General features: G+C 40.3%; 1 protein-coding gene across 1 annotated transcript; it reads left to right on the top strand.

Moving 5' to 3' along the window:
• The first annotated feature begins 768 nt into the window (after positions 1–768).
• On the top strand, positions 769–20,652 carry DRG1 (developmentally regulated GTP binding protein 1). Its single transcript, XM_059895254.1, has 9 exons — positions 769–915; positions 1,691–1,814; positions 2,737–2,912; positions 8,688–8,757; positions 11,337–11,506; positions 13,732–13,862; positions 15,257–15,424; positions 15,690–15,812; positions 20,338–20,652. The coding sequence occupies exons 1-9, from the start codon at positions 874–876 to the stop codon at positions 20,435–20,437; spliced, it is 1,104 nt and encodes a 367-aa protein (XP_059751237.1). The 5' UTR covers positions 769–873; the 3' UTR covers positions 20,438–20,652.
• Positions 20,653–20,940: the final 288 nt, after the last annotated feature.

The following is a 20,940-nucleotide window of genomic DNA, read 5'->3' as shown; positions in this document are numbered from 1 at the left end:
CAACCTAGTGCAGTTCTACCATTTTTTTTTTTAAACAATATGTCCTGGACATCCTTCCAGTCAGACCACACAGATCTATTTTTTAACGGCTGAAATAGTATTTCACAGCACAGAGGTACCACTATTTATTTATCCTTCACATAGTTTCGAATTTTTCAGTATTTCAAGGACCAGTTCTCTGGGAATTATCCAGTCAATCATGCATTTATTGTGGGCTCACTATGTGCCGCGCACTCTACTCGGGGTTGGGGGTAAACAAGACAAACACCTAAAAATAGTTTTGAGTGATGGAAAGGGGGCATTTTCTTTTCCCAAGAAGACAGGCTGAAGATCGGTCTCTACATCGACCCAGGAGGCCGAGGAGTCCCCCGCCGTGTCTTCCCAGCAGTGAAAGGGGCCCCAGGACCCGTCGGTGCCGGCGAAGAAGACGGGTGGACGCCGCGAGTGCGCTTTTCAGGAAGAGGGCCAGAGAGCTGCAGGCCTGCAGCGAAGAGTCGCTCATCACACACTACGCGCCGGGGGCTGGGCACGGAGCAGGACGCGGGGCGCAAGTCCGGCCGGGCGGGGCCGAACAGCGCGCGACCCTCGGCGCGCTCTGGGTGGTAAGGACCGGGGCGGCCTCTCTGGCCCCCACTCCCGCGGGCTCTATGACACTGCGTTGGCTCGCGGGACGGGGCGCGGTTGGCTGAGGAGGAGGAGACCACTTCACGCTGTATATCTCTCAGTAAGCCTCGCGCGGAACTCTCGCGAGAAATAGGAAGTACCGCGCTTGCGCACTGCTGTAGCGTCTGGTGGCTGTTGAAGGTCTGCTGGCGGGTGTGCGAAGGGAGACTGTCCGTGTGGAGGCCACTGCGCCCCCCGCGACTCACCACCATGAGCAGCACTTTAGCTAAGATCGCGGAGATCGAAGCCGAGGTAATGGGCGCTCGAATACTCCGTCCGAGCGTTCCTCTTCGGCGGCGTCTCTCCTGCCTGAACTTCCCTCAGCCTCCTCAGGACCGGGCCCGCGTTCCCCGACTCCCCTCAGCCCGGGCCCGCGTTCTACATATGTGCGCCTTAGTCAGTGCCCCTTTCCAGCGTTCTGCTCCTGTCTGAACATTGTTTCTCTCAGTTTTCTCTTTTTATGTGAGCAACACTGAATCCTGTCCCCCCACTTCTGCCCTGACCTGCTCGCGTACTTCAGTATCTTTCCTTATCGTCCCTCGAACCGCCCTCCCCTTCCCCAGTCTCTACTTTGATGACCCCCTTTCCCAGAGTATTGCTCCCGGGAATATGATCTGGACGTAAATTGTCATCTGCGGTGGCTGTTGATTCCACCTGGATTGTTGTGTGATTGTATGGTCTGAAGTGCTCAGAGCTCTTTAAAATCGGTTGGGGCACACCAGGTACAAGCAGTTGAAAAGGAATCAGCAACTGAGTTTTAGTCTAATCTGTGAATGCTGATTGTAATGACCTTGGTCATGTTTCTTCTGTTTGGGCCTCAGCTGTTTGCTCTGTAATGCGGGGAATGGTCTGGGTGATGGAGAGAATGGATTTTTACTCTTTTAAGTCTGACTTAAAATGGGTGTATTGAAGTTAGTAGGACCTAGATAAAAAACATCATTCTCTCAGAGCTGGGGGAGCATTCATTCTGGATGTTTTAACTTGTAGGAACTGCTTCTGATTTATGGCTGTGATTCCTCCCTTATAGATGGCTCGGACGCAAAAGAACAAGGCCACAGCACACCATCTAGGGCTGCTTAAGGCTCGCCTTGCTAAGCTTCGCAGGGAGCTCATTACTCCAAAAGGTGGTGGTGGTGGTGGACCAGGAGAAGGTTTGTGTTTTGCTTCGACTTTCTTTTTTTGGTGTAATTTTTATTAAAGTAATAAAGGCATATGGTTTAAAACTAATTTAAAATTTTATATCAAAGTTGATTTGTGTTTCCTAAGCCTAAATTCTTGAATTATATTTATTTTATTGTATTCTGCTGATTTCTTTCTTTTTCTTTTTTTTTTTTGGCCATGCCACGCGGCTTGTGGGATCTTAGTTCCCTGAGCAGGGATCGAACCTGGGCCCTGGCAGCGAAAGCACTGAGTCCTAACCACTGGACCACCAGGGAATTCTCAATTTTACTGATTTCAAAGGCGAATGAATATTCTCTAAGTGAACTAGGGTTTTATTTATGTATATCCTGTACTGATCCAAAATAGATTTACGTTGGCTCACTGAAATATGTAAATAAATAGTCAACAAGATAAAGGAAATTGATACAAAGGGAAATGAAGGTAGAAAGAATAAGTTGAAGCCGAGAGATAAAGTTAGGATGAAAAGTAATGTCATAAGGTCTGTACATTTCTTAGAGAAGGGCCACAAATTTGGCTTTGAATTTGTTTGCAACCCATTGTAAGAAAAGAAAACTCTGTCAGTGACACAGTCCCCAGAGTTTGTAAGAAAAAAAAAGAAACCGATTTTTTAGATCAGTGGTTATATAATATTTGGGCCCTAAATACTGTGGGTACTAAAAAGTTATATAACATGTAGAGGTGTAAAGTTTTTACATCAAACACTCCATTAAATATTGTGAATTGCTATGGGGGAATTTTGTGTGCTTAAGCTCTACCCTAGAGATAAACTGTAAAAAGTTGGAGAAATAGGTTCTAGAGGGATAGGCAACCAGAATGTAAAAGGAATTACATGAGTCTCAGCACTCCCAAGGATAACTTTCCTCCTCTTTTTTATATTTGTTGATGTTTTAGGATTTGACGTTGCCAAGACAGGTGATGCTCGAATTGGGTTTGTGGGTTTTCCATCTGTGGGGAAGTCAACACTGCTCAGTAACCTGGCAGGGGTATATTCCGAGGTGGCAGCCTATGAGTTCACTACTCTGACCACTGTACCTGGTGTCATCAGATACAAAGGTGCCAAGATCCAGGTGAGTCAGGCCTGCAGGCCAAGGAAGGGAAGAAATCAATTCTTTCTTTCATTTAAAAAACACTTATTTGGAGCTCTCCAAACGCCAGGCCTGATCTTTGATCTACCAGGCCCTCAGTGTCTAGTAGGGGAGATAGAGCAGTACATAAAAACAATAATACAGTGGGATATCGTTTGTGAAAACACAGAGAAAGGAAGGACTCCTTTTTCCACCTGAGGATGGAGGTGGGGGAAGGTCTGGTAAGACAGAAAAAGCTTCATGTAGAAAGTGACAATGGGGTGGGTTTTGAAGTTCAAATAGAATTTCACCAGCCGGAGAATGTAAAGGACAGTTTTAAGCAGCCGTAACCGTGAACAGCCTGCTGTGGTGTGAGCTTAGCTGTGGGACAGGGAGTGGTAGAAACTGAATCTGGAAAGGTAGGTTGGAGCTGAATTATGAAGGATCTTATGTGCCTGCTTAGGAAGTTGAATTTTATCTTGTACATAGCTAGGAGCCATCAGAAACTTTAATAAATACCATGATCAGACCCTTTTTAGAAAATAATTCTTATCTGTGAGGCTTAATGAAGTTGTCGTCTTCAGAAGTTCTCAGATAGATGATAGATTTAGGGCTCCCAAATGAGGAGTCCGCTTGGGTATGAAAGAAGGTATGTGTAAAATATAATGGAACACATTCTGTTTTGGTCCACAGCTAAGAAGGTAAGGTTCTGAATTTCATGGCATTTGAATCTAGACTAGAGGTTCCCAAAATTTCTAGGTTCACAGCACCCTTAGTGTCTCAGCAATTATTTCCTGACAGCTTTTCTGGTCCCAGTAATTTTTTATGGTGCTCCAGGCCAAAAGAAATAACCTAATGGTTCTGTTTGTTAAATAGTTAGATCCAAACAATTATTTATGTCCTTACAGCTACAGTTATTTACTAATGGGATATGGGCACTGTTGGATACCATGTAACTTCTCAAATTTTGGCATCAGATTGGATACTGCCACATTTGTTTCCTTTTCCACACTGATTTTTGTGTGGTGCTTATTTTTTACCATAGTAATCGCTGAAAAATCCAACTTCCCAAAGATTCGGATCTGATGTGATTGAAAGCAGTGTAGTAGGATCTAACGGTGAAATTGTGAGCTTCTTGGATTTAGTAGTTCCCTTAGTGCCTGACAGATATTAAGAACTGCTGTTTCTCTTGAAAATTTAGAACGCCCCGAGTGCCTTGGCACATCGTTTGGAAACTCTTGGTGTAGGCATTTGTTTTCCCTCTTGCTGAGCTACACAGTGAGTTGTGAAGTACATTCATGCTTCTTTATTATAGAATCTGAAGTAGGGAAGGACCAGTGTCCTGGTGGTATTTTCAGTGGCTTTTTTTCTTTCTGGTTAGGTACCCATGCAGATACTGTTAGGACATGTACCTTTCTAGGACTCCATGTGCAAATGTATATAGTAACAAGAATGAGGACACTTGGGCATATCTGGACCATTGCTTAATTTCATCTGGTTTCAGAGTCTTTGGCAGCTCAGAGAGTAACCTCTTTCCTGATGAGATGTTATGGCACCTCTCTCAGGGCTTCTGGGTATATCAGAATAAATAGCCACTTAACCTCTCTCTTTCCTTGTCTTTTCCTCAAAACCTTCATTTATTTCAGTCTCTTGACCTTTTCAGGTTTTTTTCTTCCTTTTTTCCATGGTACTTTCTTTTCCGTCTGTGCCCTCTGCCTCTGTTTTTCCTTCTGACTTTCTCCAGAAACCAAGTTAAGTAAGCATACTAGTAGGTGTGTTTAACTGGATTAAAATGCCCTCAAATGTTTTTTTAAAAGGCTGTTTTGTGGCAGAGGACTCATTATCTGTGACTTGGTGGGAAATGGTGTACAAAATTAGAACTGCTTAATAAGAATTATAAAGAGGTAGAGTTCTGTTTTTTTTGTTGTTGTTGTTTGGAAAGAAGATCTTTTTAACAATAAAGGTGCCTAAAAATGGAATGGTACCTCTTGAAGTAATTAATTACTATGTCTGGAGGTGTTCGAGTAATGGCTGAACCACCACTTAACCAGGGATGTACATATGTATACATATATATGTGTATACATATATATGTGTGTGTGTGTATATATATATATATATATATATATATATATATGTGTATATATATAGACTTGTACATGTACCTGCTTTAATCTCTGAAGGCGTTTGAGTTTGAAGTAGGTTAACATACAATTCTTAAAATCCTACAGTTACATGATTTGAAGAAATATTTTTTATTTTCTCATCTCTTGGTTGTAATCTGAAATTCAGAAATGTAAAGCATAGACTGTTTTTATTGGCTGAAATTTAGTTGCCACATTCAAATAGTTCAATGTAATTTTAAATATTTAAATAGTTTAATGTAATTTTAAATATTTCCCTCTCAAGAAAAGCTAAAGTTAACTTGCTTTTACATTTGTAGGGGCTTCAATAAATTTCTCCACCATGTTCAGCTGCCATGGTTAGAAAGCTCTTGCTCTCTTGTCTCAGTATAAAGCCTTTTGCTGATGGAATACTTTTTTTTTTTTTTTTAAGCAGACAGGGATTTACAAAGTGATGGAAGTAGATTACAGAGTCTTTGGGAGGGCTGAAGAAATACACTTTAGACTTAATTTCTTAGGAACAACTGATGAGAGACTTTTTGTTTTTTCAGACATCTTTATTGAAATGTAATTTACATACAATAAACTGCACAGGAAGTATACAATTTGATAAGTTTTGACATATCTATACACTGGTGAAAATATCACCACAATCAAGATTGTGAGCATATCATCCCCAAAGTTTCCTTATGCCCCTTTCATCCTGTAGTTTACATGTTAAGAGTTTTATATAAAGACCATGTGTAAATATAAATGTACTCTCTTTTTTTTGGCTGGCTTCTTTCACTTAGCATAATTATTTTGAGGTTCTCTTATATCACCCTGCTTCCCCTAATGTTAGCACCTTACATAAACGTAGAATAATTATCAGTAATAGATTAACTCTGGTGCAGTACTAGTCACTAAACTATAGAACTTGTTTGAATTTTTACCAGTTTCCCCACCAATGTTCTTTTTCAAGATTCTATTTGCGATCATCCCATGTTAGGTTCGTTTCTTTCTCCTATTCTCCTGCCATCTGTAGTAGTTCCTCAGTCCTGTCCTTCATGATCCTGACACTCTTTTTTATTTATTTATTTATTTATGGCTGTGTTGGGTCTTCGCCGCTGTGCGTGGGCTTTCTCTAGTTGTGGTGAGCAGGGGCTACTCCCCGTTGTGGTGCGTGGGCTTATTGCGGTGGCTTCTCTTGTTGCAGAGCACAGGCTCTAGGCACGCGGGCTCTAGAGCGCAGGCTCAGTAGTCGTGGCGCACGGGCTTAGCTGCTCCGCGGCATGTGGGATCTTCCCGGTCCAGGGCTCGAACCTGTGTCCCTGCATTGGCAGACAGATTCTTAACCACTGTGCCACCAGGGAAGCCCTATCCTGACACTCTTAAAAGAGTGCTGATTAGTTATTTTGTAGACTGTTCCTCAATTTGGATTTCTCTGATGTTTTCTCATGATTATCCTGAGGTATTATATTTTTTTGGCAAGCATACTACAGAAATGGTGGTATGTCCTTCTCAGTGCATCTTAGGGATTCATGATGTTAGTATATATTATTGGTAATGTTTACTCCCATCAGTTGGTTAAAGTGGTGTCTGTGGGGTTTCTCTACTGTAAAGCTATTATCTTTCTTTTTGTAGTTAATAAATATCTTGGGGGAGATACTTTGAGAAGATACAAATCCTGTTTCACAAACTTGCCCACTCATTTTAGCATTCGTCTGGATCTCATCTGCAAGTTATTACTGTGCTTCTTGCTTAATGGTGATTCTCTATTTTTCTCTTTCCTACTACATTTGTTAATTGGAATTCTATTATATGGAGGAGCTGTTCCTTCTCTCCCATTTATTTATTGAATTTGTGTCATTGTGGGCTCATGGATATTTATCTTATTTTATGGATTATAATCCAGTACTACCATCATTTTATTACTCAAATTGTTCCAGGTATGACTATTAGGAACTCCTTCAGGTTGGCTCCTTTGTTCTTTCCAGAGACCCCCATCTTTTTGTGTGTAATTCCTTATTTTTTGGTACCACATGATGTTCCAGGCTAATCTTATATTTTCCCTGCCCCAGCCCTGGACTCAGTCACTTCTGAAAGAGCGCTCGTTCCTTTTATTGGAGACAGATGTTTAGAAATCAAGATCTGGTGTGCTCATTAGCCCCCACGTAGCCTTTTAAATCAGTGTAACTAAAGTTTCCAAGTCAAGGCAGGTGTATTGAACACAAATTACGTTTTTTGAAAGAGAAAGAGTAGCTCAATTTAACTGATGTATCAGTTTTAGAGGAGGTAATGTTATTTATTATGTAGTGAGGAATAGGAAGGACATTTTGAGCAGGTTCTTTTTTTTTAACTTTTTTTTGGGTTTATTTATTTATTTATTTATGTCTGTGTGGGGTCTTCGTCTATGCGCGAGGGCCTTCTGTAGTTGGGGCGAGCGGGGGCCACTCTTCATCGAGGTGCGCGGGCCTCTCACTATCGCGGCCTTTGAGCAGATTCTTGAATGGAAAAGTTGAACTCTCTAAGCACCTCCTGAGTTCGTTCTTTTTCCTTGTGGTTTATTTAATGTGAAGTTTATTTCTGTAATATCAGATATGCTTATAGCAAAGGCTAGTTATTGTTGTTGTTGCTGTTTTTTGGCCTTGCCGCAAGGCTTGTGGGATCTTAGTTCCCAGACCTGGGATCGAACCCGGGCCCTCGGCAGTGAAAGCACGGAGTCTTAACCACTGAACCGCCAGGGAATTCCCCAGCAAAGGCTAGTTTTAGATGATGTTTTGATAAGCTGCAACTATATACCTGTCTCTTCATGTGGATAATTCAGTATTGGCCATACAATAGTATGGCCCTTGGTATTTTCAGATTTTACATATGCTCTTAACAGACTCTCAAGGGCTTATAACTATAGTTTGTGAATTTGAATCATGTGTGCTATGGATTTGGTTTTGATGTTCTCATCATTAAGTACGTACACTGTGACTTCTGTGAAGTTATACTTTATTGCATTTCCTGGGCAATTGAGTGGTCATTTTCAACTGGGGACACCTATCAGAGTCACCCATGGAGCCTTTTGAAATACAGATCAATATCTGAATCCTACTTTGACCCTTCCAAATCAGAATATACATGGATGAAGCTCAGATATCTGCATTTTTAATTGTTTTATAGGTGATTATTATGTGCTTGCCTGATTAAGGATGGCTGCAGAAATTTTTGTGAACTGGAGGATTCACAAAGGTCTCAGGATTTATTGCTTGTGAATGTCATGATCCAGTTATTATCTATAGTAAGGAATTTGTATGGAGGATCAACCTTCTGAAAAGTGGGGGAATATTGAAAAATATTAATGTAGAATAATGGATTCAGGCCCCCAAAATGTGGATTATAATCTTGTTTATTAAGACTGTGACTTTGGGCAAACCACTTAACCTCTATGAATCTCAACCAGTATCCTTACTCACAGACTTACTAGGCATTTTGAACTAGATAAAGTATGTAAGAACCTTGCAGCTGACATTTAGTAGATGCTTAGTAAAAGTAAGATTTACACATTCACTTATAAGGAAGATTGGATTTGGATCTCCTAAATTTTGAATACTTGAGAAATAAATCATTCTGTTTGATCTGTTCAGATTTATAATCAATTTTTCCTTTTCTCTCCTTAATCTTCCAGCTTCTGGATCTCCCAGGTATCATTGAGGGTGCCAAGGATGGGAAAGGTAGAGGCCGTCAAGTCATTGCAGGTGAGTGTTCCAGGGCCACCATCCTGGGATATCATCCCTTTACTGGGTACTGTTCCTTTAGATGGGACTGTTGGGCTTGGAGTTGGTACCACAATGAAGGGCATAGTTTTACCTGACTTCTCCCTGGAGTAGAATGTCGGAACTTGAAGGGACCTCAGAGAGTAACAGTCCAGATCCCCATTTGCAGAGAAACACTAAGGACAGGAGAAGTGAAGTGCGTTGGTGCAGTGTTGCACTGTTGTGGCAGATTCAGAGCTAGAACTCAGGTTTCCTGACTCCCACCTATGCCTTTTCTTCTTCTTTCCTTTTTATTTAAAGTAAAATACTATAAAAGGATAATCATAGGGGAATTCCCTGGCAGTCCAGTGGTTAGGACTCTGCACTCTCACTGCCGAGGGCCCGGGTTCAATCCCTGGTCGGGGAACTAAAATCCCACAGGCTGCAAGGCACGGCCGGAAAAAAAAAAAAAAAAAAGGCTAATCATAAATTGCCATAATCTGCTACCCCACCTTTTTTCACCTTTACTGTCATTCCCCATTGGCAGGTACTGTCAAGTCTTCAACTGTTTCTTCTATTTCATATTTTAAAATGTTATGCTTATATTGCTGTTTCATGATTAATTAATTTTAGATACCATCTATTGGTTTCATGTTATGGTAGGAAATTAGCTCTCTCATACTCCATGTCTCTTTTCCTATTCTTTCAAAGAAGTTGTATCATAATTTTTAGTTAACTCATTAGTCATGGTATATATTATTATGTAATGACTGTCTGACTTTTGTTGTGCTGAGATAAGTAGTGTGTTATGACTTGGTTTCTTTTCTGTTGATATCTGTTTTTGAAGTTTGTTTTTCATGGAGTTAATAATTGGTTCTTGTTTTATTTTGTTTACTTTTCTGTTTGTTAATATTTTTCAAATGTTCCAATAGATCAAATGCCTATTAATCAATAGTTTTCTAGATACTTGAATACAGTTCCAAATACAGTCTTACTGATTTCATTATCTCCCCTCAACCCTGACACTACCTTCCTTTACCCTTTGTCTTTATGCTTCAATCTGGATGGGTTGCTTTCTAGACCAACACTGTCCAGTAATGGAAATGTTCTACAGTAATGGAAATGTTTTGAATTTGTGCTGTCCAATATGGTAGTTGTAGGCATGTGTGGCTGTTGAGCACTTAAAGTGTGCCTGGTGCAATTGAGTAACTGAATTTTAAATTTTATTGAATTTTAATTAAATTTGAATAGCCCCAGGTGGCTAGTGGATGCTGTATTGGATAATGCAGCTCTAGGCTTTTGGCATGGCTGTCGTCCTGAGATTTTCTTTTCTGTTCTTGTGTGGGATCCCCTATTTCTTAGAGTCAGCGTCTTACCTTTTTTGGGTTATTTTCATGTTCTGCTGAAGCACATTCTTTAGAAACTTACTGAAAAAGAGTGAATGATAGGTACATTGTTCTGGTTTTTCTTTTCATCTTTGAAAATATTTTTATTCTACCCTTATATTATTAATTTAGCTATTTATGGAATTATAGGTTTGAAGTCATTCATGGATGACTATCAGAAACATTATGCTAAATTAAAAGAGCCAGGCACAAAAGACTAGATTTTGTATAATTCAATTTATATGAAATTCTAAAACATGCAACTTAATCTATGGTGACAGAAAAGCAGATCAGTGGACTTCCCTGGTGGCGCAGTGGTTCAGAATCTGCCTGCCAATGCAGGGGACACGGGTTCGAGCCCTGCTCTGGGAAGATCCCACATGCCGCGGAGCAACTAAGCCGTGCGCCACAACTACTGAGCCTGTGCTCTAGAGCCCATGAGCCACAACTACTGAGCCCGCATGCTGCAGCTACTGAAGCCCACGCGCCTAGAGCCTGTGCTCTGCAACAAGAGAAGACACCGCAATGAGAAGCCCGCGTACCGCAACAAGAGAAAGCCCGTGCACAGCAGCAACGAAGACCCAACACAGCCAAAAATAAATAAATAAATTAAAAAAAAAAAAAAAAGAAGGAAAGCAGATTAGTGGTTGACTGGGAATTGAGGGGAAGATTGATTGCAAAGGGGTATAAGGGAACTTTTGGAGGTGATGGAGATACTCTGAATCTCAGTTGCTGTGGTGGTTATACAGGTATATACATTTGTCATCAAACCATGTGCTTAACACTATTTATTTTTTATAAATTATATCTCAAAAAAGTCGACAAAAAATATGCTAACTGGATAATCTTATTCTTTTAGAATTCTTACTGTTTTAAATCTTTCTGAACTTTTTCAGGGATTCAGGTTATTGCCTGGTTTGTATCTTCATTCCAAATTATTTTTCTACTAGTGTATCTAGAAGTTGACACATCCTCTAGATACACTAATAGAAAACAAAGAATACATTGCAGATTGACTTCTGGCATAAATCTTTGGAAAGCTTAAGAACTTCATGTGTGTCTGTGTATTTATTAAAAAAAAAATCCTTTGTCTCTTAAGTGTAGGAACTCTATACCACCCCCTCCCCCTTTTGGAGTATTTGAATTATGTTAAGTCTTTAATGAGCTTTGAAAAAAATTTTATTTTCAATCTTTCAGTGGCCAGAACGTGTAACTTGATCTTGATTGTTCTGGATGTCCTGAAACCCTTGGGACATAAGAAGATAATAGAAAATGAGCTGGAAGGCTTTGGCATTCGCTTGAACAGCAAACCCCCCAACATTGGCTTTAAGAAGAAGGATAAAGGAGGCATTAATCTCACGGCCACTGTAAGTGGAAAAGGTGATATGGGGCAGGTTGCTGAAGGGACTGGGGTGGAGAGTGGATTGTGGTACATGGACATTGACATTTGGAAATTGCCTGGCTTCTCCCAGCACTAATTGAGGTAACCAATGATGTCGTAATGACTGAGAGAGTAGGACAAGAGTCGGTCTCAGACTGACTTACCTTTGTGACTTTATTTCTTCCTTTGGGTTATTTGGGGTGGTATGGGACTAAAGACCAATATTATGTTTGCATGAAGTAGATGGCTGCAGATATCATCTATTTTCATTCATTCAACACAGATTTATAGAGCACCTCACCTACCATGGGCCACACATTGTTTTAGGCTTTCAGGGGGAATGGAAGAGGGAACAAAATAGACAAAAATTCCTGCCCTTATATTCTAATGGGGAAAGTAGCAAACAGAATTAATGAGTGATTATAGTATATTAGATAATGATAAACTAAGGACAGAAGTAAACTAGGGAAAGAGGATGGAGAGTGTTGGTGGGAGGGTTGCAGTTTTAAGTAGGTTGATCAGAGAAATCTTCACTGGGGTGACATGAAGGAGTGAACCAAATGAATATCTTGAGGAAGAGCGTTTCATGTAGAGGGAACATCCAAGTGCAAGGCCCTGAGGTAGAGGGTTCCTTTGCACGTTTGAGGAACAGCAGAGTGAGCAGGCAGGAGAGTGGTAAGAAACAAAGTCATAGCATAGGGCCAAACATGCTTTTATTTTGCAGGAGATGGGTAACTTTTGGTTGGGTTCCAGTCTGTGGAGTAAAATTGATTCAGGTTTTAATGGAATCAATCTCACTGTTTGTTGAGAACAGACTGAAATGGGTTAAGTACAGAAGCACAGAACCCATTTAAGAGGTTATTGCAATAATCTAGTCAAGAAGTGATGGCTTCTTAGACCAGAGTTGTAACATTGGAGGAGATGTGGAGTGGTTGATTGTGGAAAGATTTTGGAAATAGTTGGTAGGAATTACAGCTGGACTGGATATGGGTTGTCAGAGAAGGAGGTGATGGTGAGTTTTTGTCCTGAGCTAGAAAAATGGACTCTCATGACTAAAATAGGACTTTGTGTAGAATAGGTTTGGAGAGGAGGGGAAGATCAGATGTTCAGTTTGAGATGCCAGTAACACTCAAATTAGACCTCCAAGTGTTACTGTCAAATAGGCATGTGAGGAATGATCTGTGTTGGAGCTGTACATTTAGTGGTTATCAATTTTAAAGCCATGAGCTTAGCTGACATAACTTAGCTGAGGAAGCAAGTATAAATAGAAAAGAGGTTCAAAGATTGAGCTTTGTGACACCTCCCTCCATCCCCCACAATGATTAGATGCTGGGAGATGGGAAGAATCAGCAAATAAGACATCTCAGACAAAGAAGAAGGAAAACTGGAAGAGTTTGGAATCCTGGAAGCCAATTAAAGAAAGTGTTGCAGATTGGTAGAACGATCAATTCTGTCAAATGCTGCTTCTAAGTCATATAATTGAGGACTGAGAATTTCCTACAACATTTAACATTCTAGAGGTCCAGATTATTTGACTGGCATAGGTTTAAGCTGTCCTGCCCAAAAGATCTTTTCTATTATCCTGTCATAATGTTTGAACATTCTTTCTGTATTTTTGCTAAGGCTGCCATAATAAAGTACTATATAGACTGGGTGGCTTGAACAACAGAAATTTAATTCTCTTAATTTTGGAGACTGGATATCTGACATCAAGGTGTGAGCAGGACTGGTTTCTTCTGAGGCCTCTCTCCTTGGCTTGTAGATGGCTGTCTTCTCCTCTACTTCATATGACCTTCCCCTCTGTGTCTGTGTCCTAATCTCCTTTTCTTGCAAGGATGTGAGTCACACTGGATTAGGGCCCACCCATATGGCCTCATTTTAATTTAATTACCTCTTTAAAGACCCTATCTCCAGTCACATTCTGAGATACTGGGGTTAGGTCTTCAACATATGAATTTGGGTGGGGATGGGGACACAATTCATACCATAGCACCTTCCTTTAAGAAGGAAGATTTTTAGTGTTTTTTTTTTCTCCAAACGAAAGATTTTTAGTTTTTGAGTATTTCCTACTAAGAGTCAGATACTCTCATCCAGGATAATGGTCTTTAGAAATAAGTTTGCACCTTATCTAGGATTATCCAGGTACAGTAGATACTCTTAGGAGGTTTTTTTTTGCTCTCTGACCAGTCATTGTCTTCTATGCTCATTCAGTGCCCTCAGAGTGAACTGGATGCTGAAACTGTGAAGAGCATTCTGGCTGAATACAAAATCCATAATGCTGATGTGACTCTGCGTAGTGATGCCACAGCAGATGACCTCATTGACGTGGTGGAAGGAAACAGGTACTGACTAAATGTGCCTGAGTTTGAATTTGAAGACTTGTAATAGAAACAACATTGGATTATGAATCTGGCAAACATTGATTCTAACTCCAGTTGTGCCGTTATCTTAAATAATAGTGGGCCTTGCTTTCTTTAGCTGTAAAATGAAGGGTTGGTCTTGATTGCTGACATCCTTCTTTGCTCTGCAATTTGATCCTGATAATCTAATTGCTTGTTTCAGTTACTTGCTGTGAACTAGGCTATCCCCTAAGCTCTGTGTCATATGATGGTCGAAGAGGGTAGGTTCTCAATCTGCTCTCACAGAATTAATCCATCTGAGAAATCCTGTAGGCTGTTCTGCAGAACTGAGAGCAGACTGGCTGTGTCTATTTTCTCTAAGGGAACAGAGCTGAAACCCTATTCCATGAGACATTACTATTACTAGTATTTGAAATTAAATAATAATTGAAACTACTGTTAAAATTATTTCTGGCATTTTAAAATAAATAAATTTATTTATTTATTTATTTATTTATTGCTGCATTGGGTCTTCGTTGCTGCACGCGGGCTTTCTCTAGTTGCGGCAAGTGGGGGCTACTCTTCGTTGCAGTGCGCGGGCTTCTCATTGCGGTGGCTTCTCTTGTTGTGGAGCATGTACTCTAGGCGCGCAGGCTCAGTAGCTGTGGCTTGCAGGCTCTAGAGCACAGGCTCAGTAGCTGTGGCACATGGGCTTAGTTGCTCCACGGCATGTGGGATCTTCCCGGACCAGGGTTCAAACCCATGTTCCCTGCATTGGCAGACGGATTCTTAACCACTGCGCCACCAGGGAAGTCCATTTCTGGCATTTTGAAAACAAATAAAAGCTAGTGCTTTGAGTTACGTGTTTTGGAAGTGAGGTAATTGAAGCCTGAGAAGTTGTGGCTTGCCTAATTATTAGTAACCTTAGCTGCCCTATTGATTTATGACATTGCTAGATGTTGTATTAAAAAATTTTTTTTTATTCTTTAAAAGTTATATTATTAGAAATATATTTACATTCTTACAGTTCATAAAACAACTCTGGGAACTGGACTCTGAGACTTGCCCAGGGACACATGTCTAGAAAGCGACAGAGCTGGGAATAAATTCATTCTTTGTGACTCCAAAGCTTGTGTTCTTTCCACTGCAGGATGCTTTCTCAGTAATTAGTTGCATGACTAGGGACTACGGCTTGAGTTTTGTTACTTCTCAACCCATAGTTCACTTTTTGGATGTTCTGCCTTATTTTGGTAGGAAGCTTTTTCTTTTTTTGGCTGACTTTCTTATGATCCCATTTAAGAGTCTCTGATTTGGGGTCCTGGGTGAGAGGGTGCTGATAATCAGACTGACAAGTCTTGTCCACGGCTCCAGACTCACATACTGTTTTTCTTCTACAGAGTCTATATCCCCTGTATCTATGTGTTAAATAAGATTGATCAGATCTCCATTGAGGAATTGGATATCATCTATAAGGTGCCTCACTGTGTACCCATCTCTGCGCATCACCGCTGGAATTTTGATGACCTGTTGGAAAAGATCTGGGACTATCTGAAACTAGTGAGGATGTAAGTCTTAGTGGATAGGGTAATATTACTGTAGGATTTAAATCAGACTGTCCTAAAATGATACCCTCTGGAGCTCATTAACATAATCTATTTTTGGAGATATAAATAAGTTAATTCCTATCATCTGCGAGGCTATATTGAGGGCACTTTCTTCCTCAAGATAGAGGTTATCTGGGTCTGATCTCTGGGGTGATGGAGGGTTGATTTGCATTCACACATGAAACATTCCAAGAAGTAGGCAACCTCTGTTCCCTCTGTGTTCTAGTTACACCAAACCCAAAGGCCAGTTGCCAGATTACACATCCCCAGTGGTGCTGCCTTACTCCAGGACCACAGTGGAGGATTTCTGCATGAAGATTCACAAAAACCTTATCAAAGAATTTAAATAGTAAGTATCGTGGGCCCATGGTGCCTTCTTTTCCCTGTGAGGTACTGGTTCTACTAATAATTCTTAGGATAGTATTATAGAAATTAGGCATCAGGAGATGCTTGCTTGGTTAGAACTTTGCAGTGTCTTCTTAAAACCATGCCAGCTTGGAGCAGGAAGAACCCTAAAAGCCTTTTCAGGTTGGGAGGGCTGACAGTACAAAGTGCTCTGACTTTCTCTTTTTAATTCGTCTTCCTCTTGGCAAACACAAAATGTTAATTCTTCCTGCCAGCATTATACTGGGCTTCACTGGGTACTGAGGGCCTCTCTAAACCTTTTGCATGACCAAATCCCCCTGATCTTTCTCATACTCCTCACTGCTGATACAGGTGGAATTTTTTTTTTTTTTTCCCCACAATGTGTGGCATGTGGGATCTTAGTTCCCTGACCAGGGATTGAACCCATGCCCCCTGAATTGGAAACACGGAGTCTTAACCACTAGACCACCTGGGAAGTCCCGAAAAATACTTCTTTTAACATCTTATTTTGAACTAATTTTAGACTTACAGAATAGTTGCAAAAATAGTAATAGAGTTTCCTTATATTCTTCACCCTACTTTTCCTAACATTATCAGCTCACATAAGCATAATACAATCATCAAGAACAGAGGTTAGCATTGGTCCAATATTATTAACTAAACTATAGACCTTATTTGAATTTTAATACCTTTGCTACCAGCATCCTCTTTGTGTTTCAGGAATCTACATGGGATTTTAGCTGTTACTTCTCCCTAGTCTTCCAGTCTCCCAGTAATATTTCCTTAAGTCTTTCGGTGTCTTTGATCTTGGCCCTTTTGAAGAGTATTGATCAGTTATTTTGTAGAATGTCCCTCACTTTGGGTTTGTCTAATGTTCTCTCATGATTGAAGTGAGATTATGCATTTTTGGTAAGAATACCACAAAAATGATGATGTGTCCTCAGTTTGCATCATATCACCGGATTCATGATGTTGATGTATCTTATTTTTTTTAAAAAACTTATTTATTTATTTTTGACTGCGTTGGGTCTTAGTTGCTGCGCGCAGGCTTTCTCTAGTTGCGGGGAGTGGGGGCTACTTTTCATTGCAGTGCACGGGCTTCTCATTGTGGTGGCTTCTCGTTGTGGAGCACGGGCTCTAGGCGTGCAGGCTTCAGTAGTTGTGGCTCGTGGGCTCTAGAGCGCAGGCTCAGTAGTTGTGGAGCATGGGCTTAGTTGCTCCGCGGCATGTGGGATCTTTCTGGGCTCGAGCCCTTGTCGCCTGCATTGGCAGGCAGATTCTTAACCGCTGCGCCACCAGGGAAGCCTGATGTTGATATATCTTATTGATGGTAATATTTACTTTGATAACTTGGTTATGTTGGTGTTGGCTGGGTTTCTCTACTGTAAAGATACTGTTCTCTCTTATTTGATAAATGTCTTGGGGAGGTACTTTGAGACTATGAAGATCTGTTTCTCTTCAGATGTTTACCTGCTGATTTTAACATCTATGGTGGAGCTTGTCGGCACATATATTGCTGTGTTGTTTGCTTAATGGTGATTCTTTATTTCCCTCTTTCATTTTACATTTATTTATTGGAATTCTATTGTGAGTTACAGCTAGCTCTTCTCCCCTGTTTATTAATTTAATTCATAATTTATTTATATTAGTATGAGCTCTTGGATATTTATTCAATGGTGTTATAATCCAATCCTGTCATTATTTTGTCACTCAAGTTGTTCCAGCTTTTGCCGTTAGGAGCTCCTTCAGATTGGCTCCTGTGTTCTTTTGATAGGCTGCCATCTTTTTTTTTTTTTTTATTTATGGCTGTGTTGGGTCTTCGTTTCTGTGCGAGGGCTTTCCCCAGTTGCGGCAAGCAGGGGCCACTCTTCATCGCGGTGCGCGGGCCTCTCATCATCGTGACCTCTCTTGCTGCGAAGCACAGGCTGCAGATGCGCAGGCTCAGTAATTGTGGCTCACGGGCCCAGTTGCTCCGCGGCATGTGGGATCCTCCCAGACCAGGGCTCGAACCCGTGTCCCCTGCACTGGCAGGCAGACTCTCAACCACTGCGCCACCAGGGAAGCCCAAGCCATCTTTTTTTTTAAACATTTCCTTACCTTCTGGCACTACTAGATATTCCTGATTCATAGTGATTTTTCCTACACCAGCCCTGAAATCAGTCACTTATCCAAGAAGCCTGGGTTTACGAGATCTGTGTGCTAGGCATCCTCATTGTTAGTGGGCTGTTGTTGCTTGTAGGCCCTCTTAGCAGACAGAGGTAGGAAATATATGTAAGGATACTAACCTGTGCTTACAAGTACATCTGTATTTCTTTATCTCTCTTGTTTTATGTATCTATATTTAATTTACCCATCCATCCTTATCTATCTATATTAAGAACCATCAGTTTATTTATTGTTACCTCTGATTCCAGTTCAACACCACAGGGTTCATTTTAGCCTTCTCCTTTTTCTTATTTTAACTTCTCTCTCCAGCAGTGAGAAACGTGGCTGTCATTATCTATAATCTACTTATTTAATTCTAGTATATATAAAAAGTAGTTCAGACCTGCAACCTATAATTCTGTGAGAAATATTAACTGAATTACAGTATTTATGAATAATTCTTTTTATCTTTACAGGCTGAAATTTTAAAAATTGTTTTAAAAACAAGAGAAAATAGAAAATAATTGTAGAAAATTAGGAAAGCATAGAAATAGTTTTTATTTTATTTTATTTTATTTTATTTTATTTATTTATTTTTGGCTGCATGGCATGAGGGATCTTAGTTCCCTGACAGAGATCGAACCCATGCCCCCTGTAGTGGAAGCGTGGAGTCTTAGCCACTGGACTGCAGGGGAAGTCCAGAAATAGTTTTTAAAACATTAATACTTGTTTCTGACCCTAAGAATACTGAAAGAGTGAAGTCCTTTATTAAGCTTCACATTCCTTTTATCAAAAATAACTGTATCCACACACAGGTGCTAATTTCTGCTGCCCTCAAATCATTATATTTTGGCACATACTTGAATCAGTGAAGGAGAATCTTGGGAGAAGTTAGACATTTTCTTTTTTCAAAATTTATAGATTTCTGGATAGTTCCTGCCTTCCATAGTAACAGAACACTGTTCAAAGCCTCTGAATTGTAGCTTAACCAAGGAATTAAATGAAAGGGGAGAAAAATATTTTGGAGAAGAGACATATGAAAGCAAATAGAATTTTATTTGGTCACTATTTTCCTGTTTTTGTTTTTAAATTATTGCACAAATAGCATTTTAACTGTCTTAATAATAAAAAAAAATTCAGCTTTAGGCCTACTAATTATGACGTGTCCCTGTTGCATTCCCTTTGTGTCCTTGACCACATGCACACATCCTTTGATAATTTACTATATAAACGTTTCCTCTGTGTTATAAGATTTATATATATAATTTTTATAACCATAGTTTTCCTATCTTTTGCTACTTATGTAAGTTTCTAGTCTTAACGCACAGACCTTTCCCTTTTTATTTCTTTAATCCAAAAGTAGGATTAATGATTATATGGCTTATTATGTTTTGCTGCATTGCTTTCCGAAAGGGCTGAACCTGTTTACATTTTGCCATCAGCAAAATACAAGGCACTGACTCTATTGCAGGCATTGAATTTGACTGCTAAAAATTAGTTTTCTAACTTTAGATAGTAAAATGGTTACGTTGCATTTATCTTGCTTGTTAGTACATTTGAAAGATTTTATATATATTTGTTTTACTAATGGTGATGTATCTGTTCTTGTTATTTGTTTATCTGTTTTTTAAAAAAGTGAAATCTTGTTTAGTGATTATCTTTTGGGGGGAATATAGATTTTTAAAGCAAAGACAATATAAAAATAATATGGCCAACGTTTTCTACCCCTTGGTACATAGTTCTTAGTCTCCGTGAGGCTGGTCTCAGTGTCTTGTTCACTCATTGAAGCCCATGGATAAAAATTACCTTCCTATATTCTAAGAAATCAGGAGACCTATCAGTTATGGTTGCTTGATAGGGAAGGAGAGTTTTCCTAGTTTGGCTGAGGAAGGAGGTCCTACATTTCTTATCAGTACCCACTGATGGTTTCAGTAGACCCCATAAAAACTGGTATTCTCTAACAGTCTGTAACTGACATTGCATTTGTAGGAATCAATTTCCAATCAGTTATTTCAGGGTTTTTCTCTATTACAAACCTATGCTTTCTCCTTTTAATTTTAAATTAGTCTTGTCATACTTCTCATTTGTATTTTTTCTCTTTGACTTTCATAAGTTGGCTTTGGAGCAAGAGGAACCACACAACTTGCGAAAATCTTTGCCACTTTTTATGTGAAGGCTCCAGTGTGCTACACTGCTTGGGAAGCTAAAGCCTTTGGGCTTTGACTGGGGACAGGGGACCTTGGATATTGCAGGCCTTTGGCTCTTAAGAGCTGGAATGCTAAATCTGAGCAGAAAGTGGCACCTAGGTAGATAGAAGCTAGGTGATTATTTACACTAACTGTTCTTTTTTCCCTTCCATACAGCGCTCTGGTGTGGGGTCTCTCTGTGAAACACAATCCTCAAAAAGTGGGTAAAGACCATACGTTGGAGGACGAGGATGTCATTCAGATTGTGAAGAAGTGACACCATCCCCTTCACCATCTGCCGGGCCAACCATGGCAGCTTTCTCCATGATCAAACACCTGACTCCAAGCCCCTCCTGGCTTTGGCAGCCACTGGATCAGGATACAGGGGAGGGAGATGGAGGCACCCAAATTGGAACTTCACTTGGCTTAACTTGGTGTCACCTTGTATGTTGAGCTGCATAAAGGATCTGGTAGGCCAGCCAGCTATGTACAGTTCATGTGTCATTGTCAGAATTTGTTTTGAGAAGGACTGAATGAGGATGGGTATGTGTAGTGAGGCAGCTGCAGAAGGAGTACTTGGGAGCTTGGTCTTGTATGTGAAATGGGTGAAAATGTGACTGCAACATCTCACTTGATGGTTAGTTGTGAGAAACCCTTCCAACTCAGTGTGGGGTTTGGTCCTTTCAGGTGGTCTTTCCCAGATGATACTGGAGAAAGGAAGGACTTGATGTAAGTTAACTGATTATTCCCTGCAAGGCTAGCCATTTTGGGAGATGGTGT

The sequence above is a fragment of the Balaenoptera ricei genome, chromosome 14 (genome assembly GCF_028023285.1).
Source record: "Balaenoptera ricei isolate mBalRic1 chromosome 14, mBalRic1.hap2, whole genome shotgun sequence".
In the NCBI taxonomy this organism is placed as follows: domain Eukaryota; kingdom Metazoa; phylum Chordata; class Mammalia; order Artiodactyla; family Balaenopteridae; genus Balaenoptera; species Balaenoptera ricei.
Note: the sequence above shows the minus strand (reverse complement) of the source record. Positions and strands in the feature narration are given on the sequence as shown.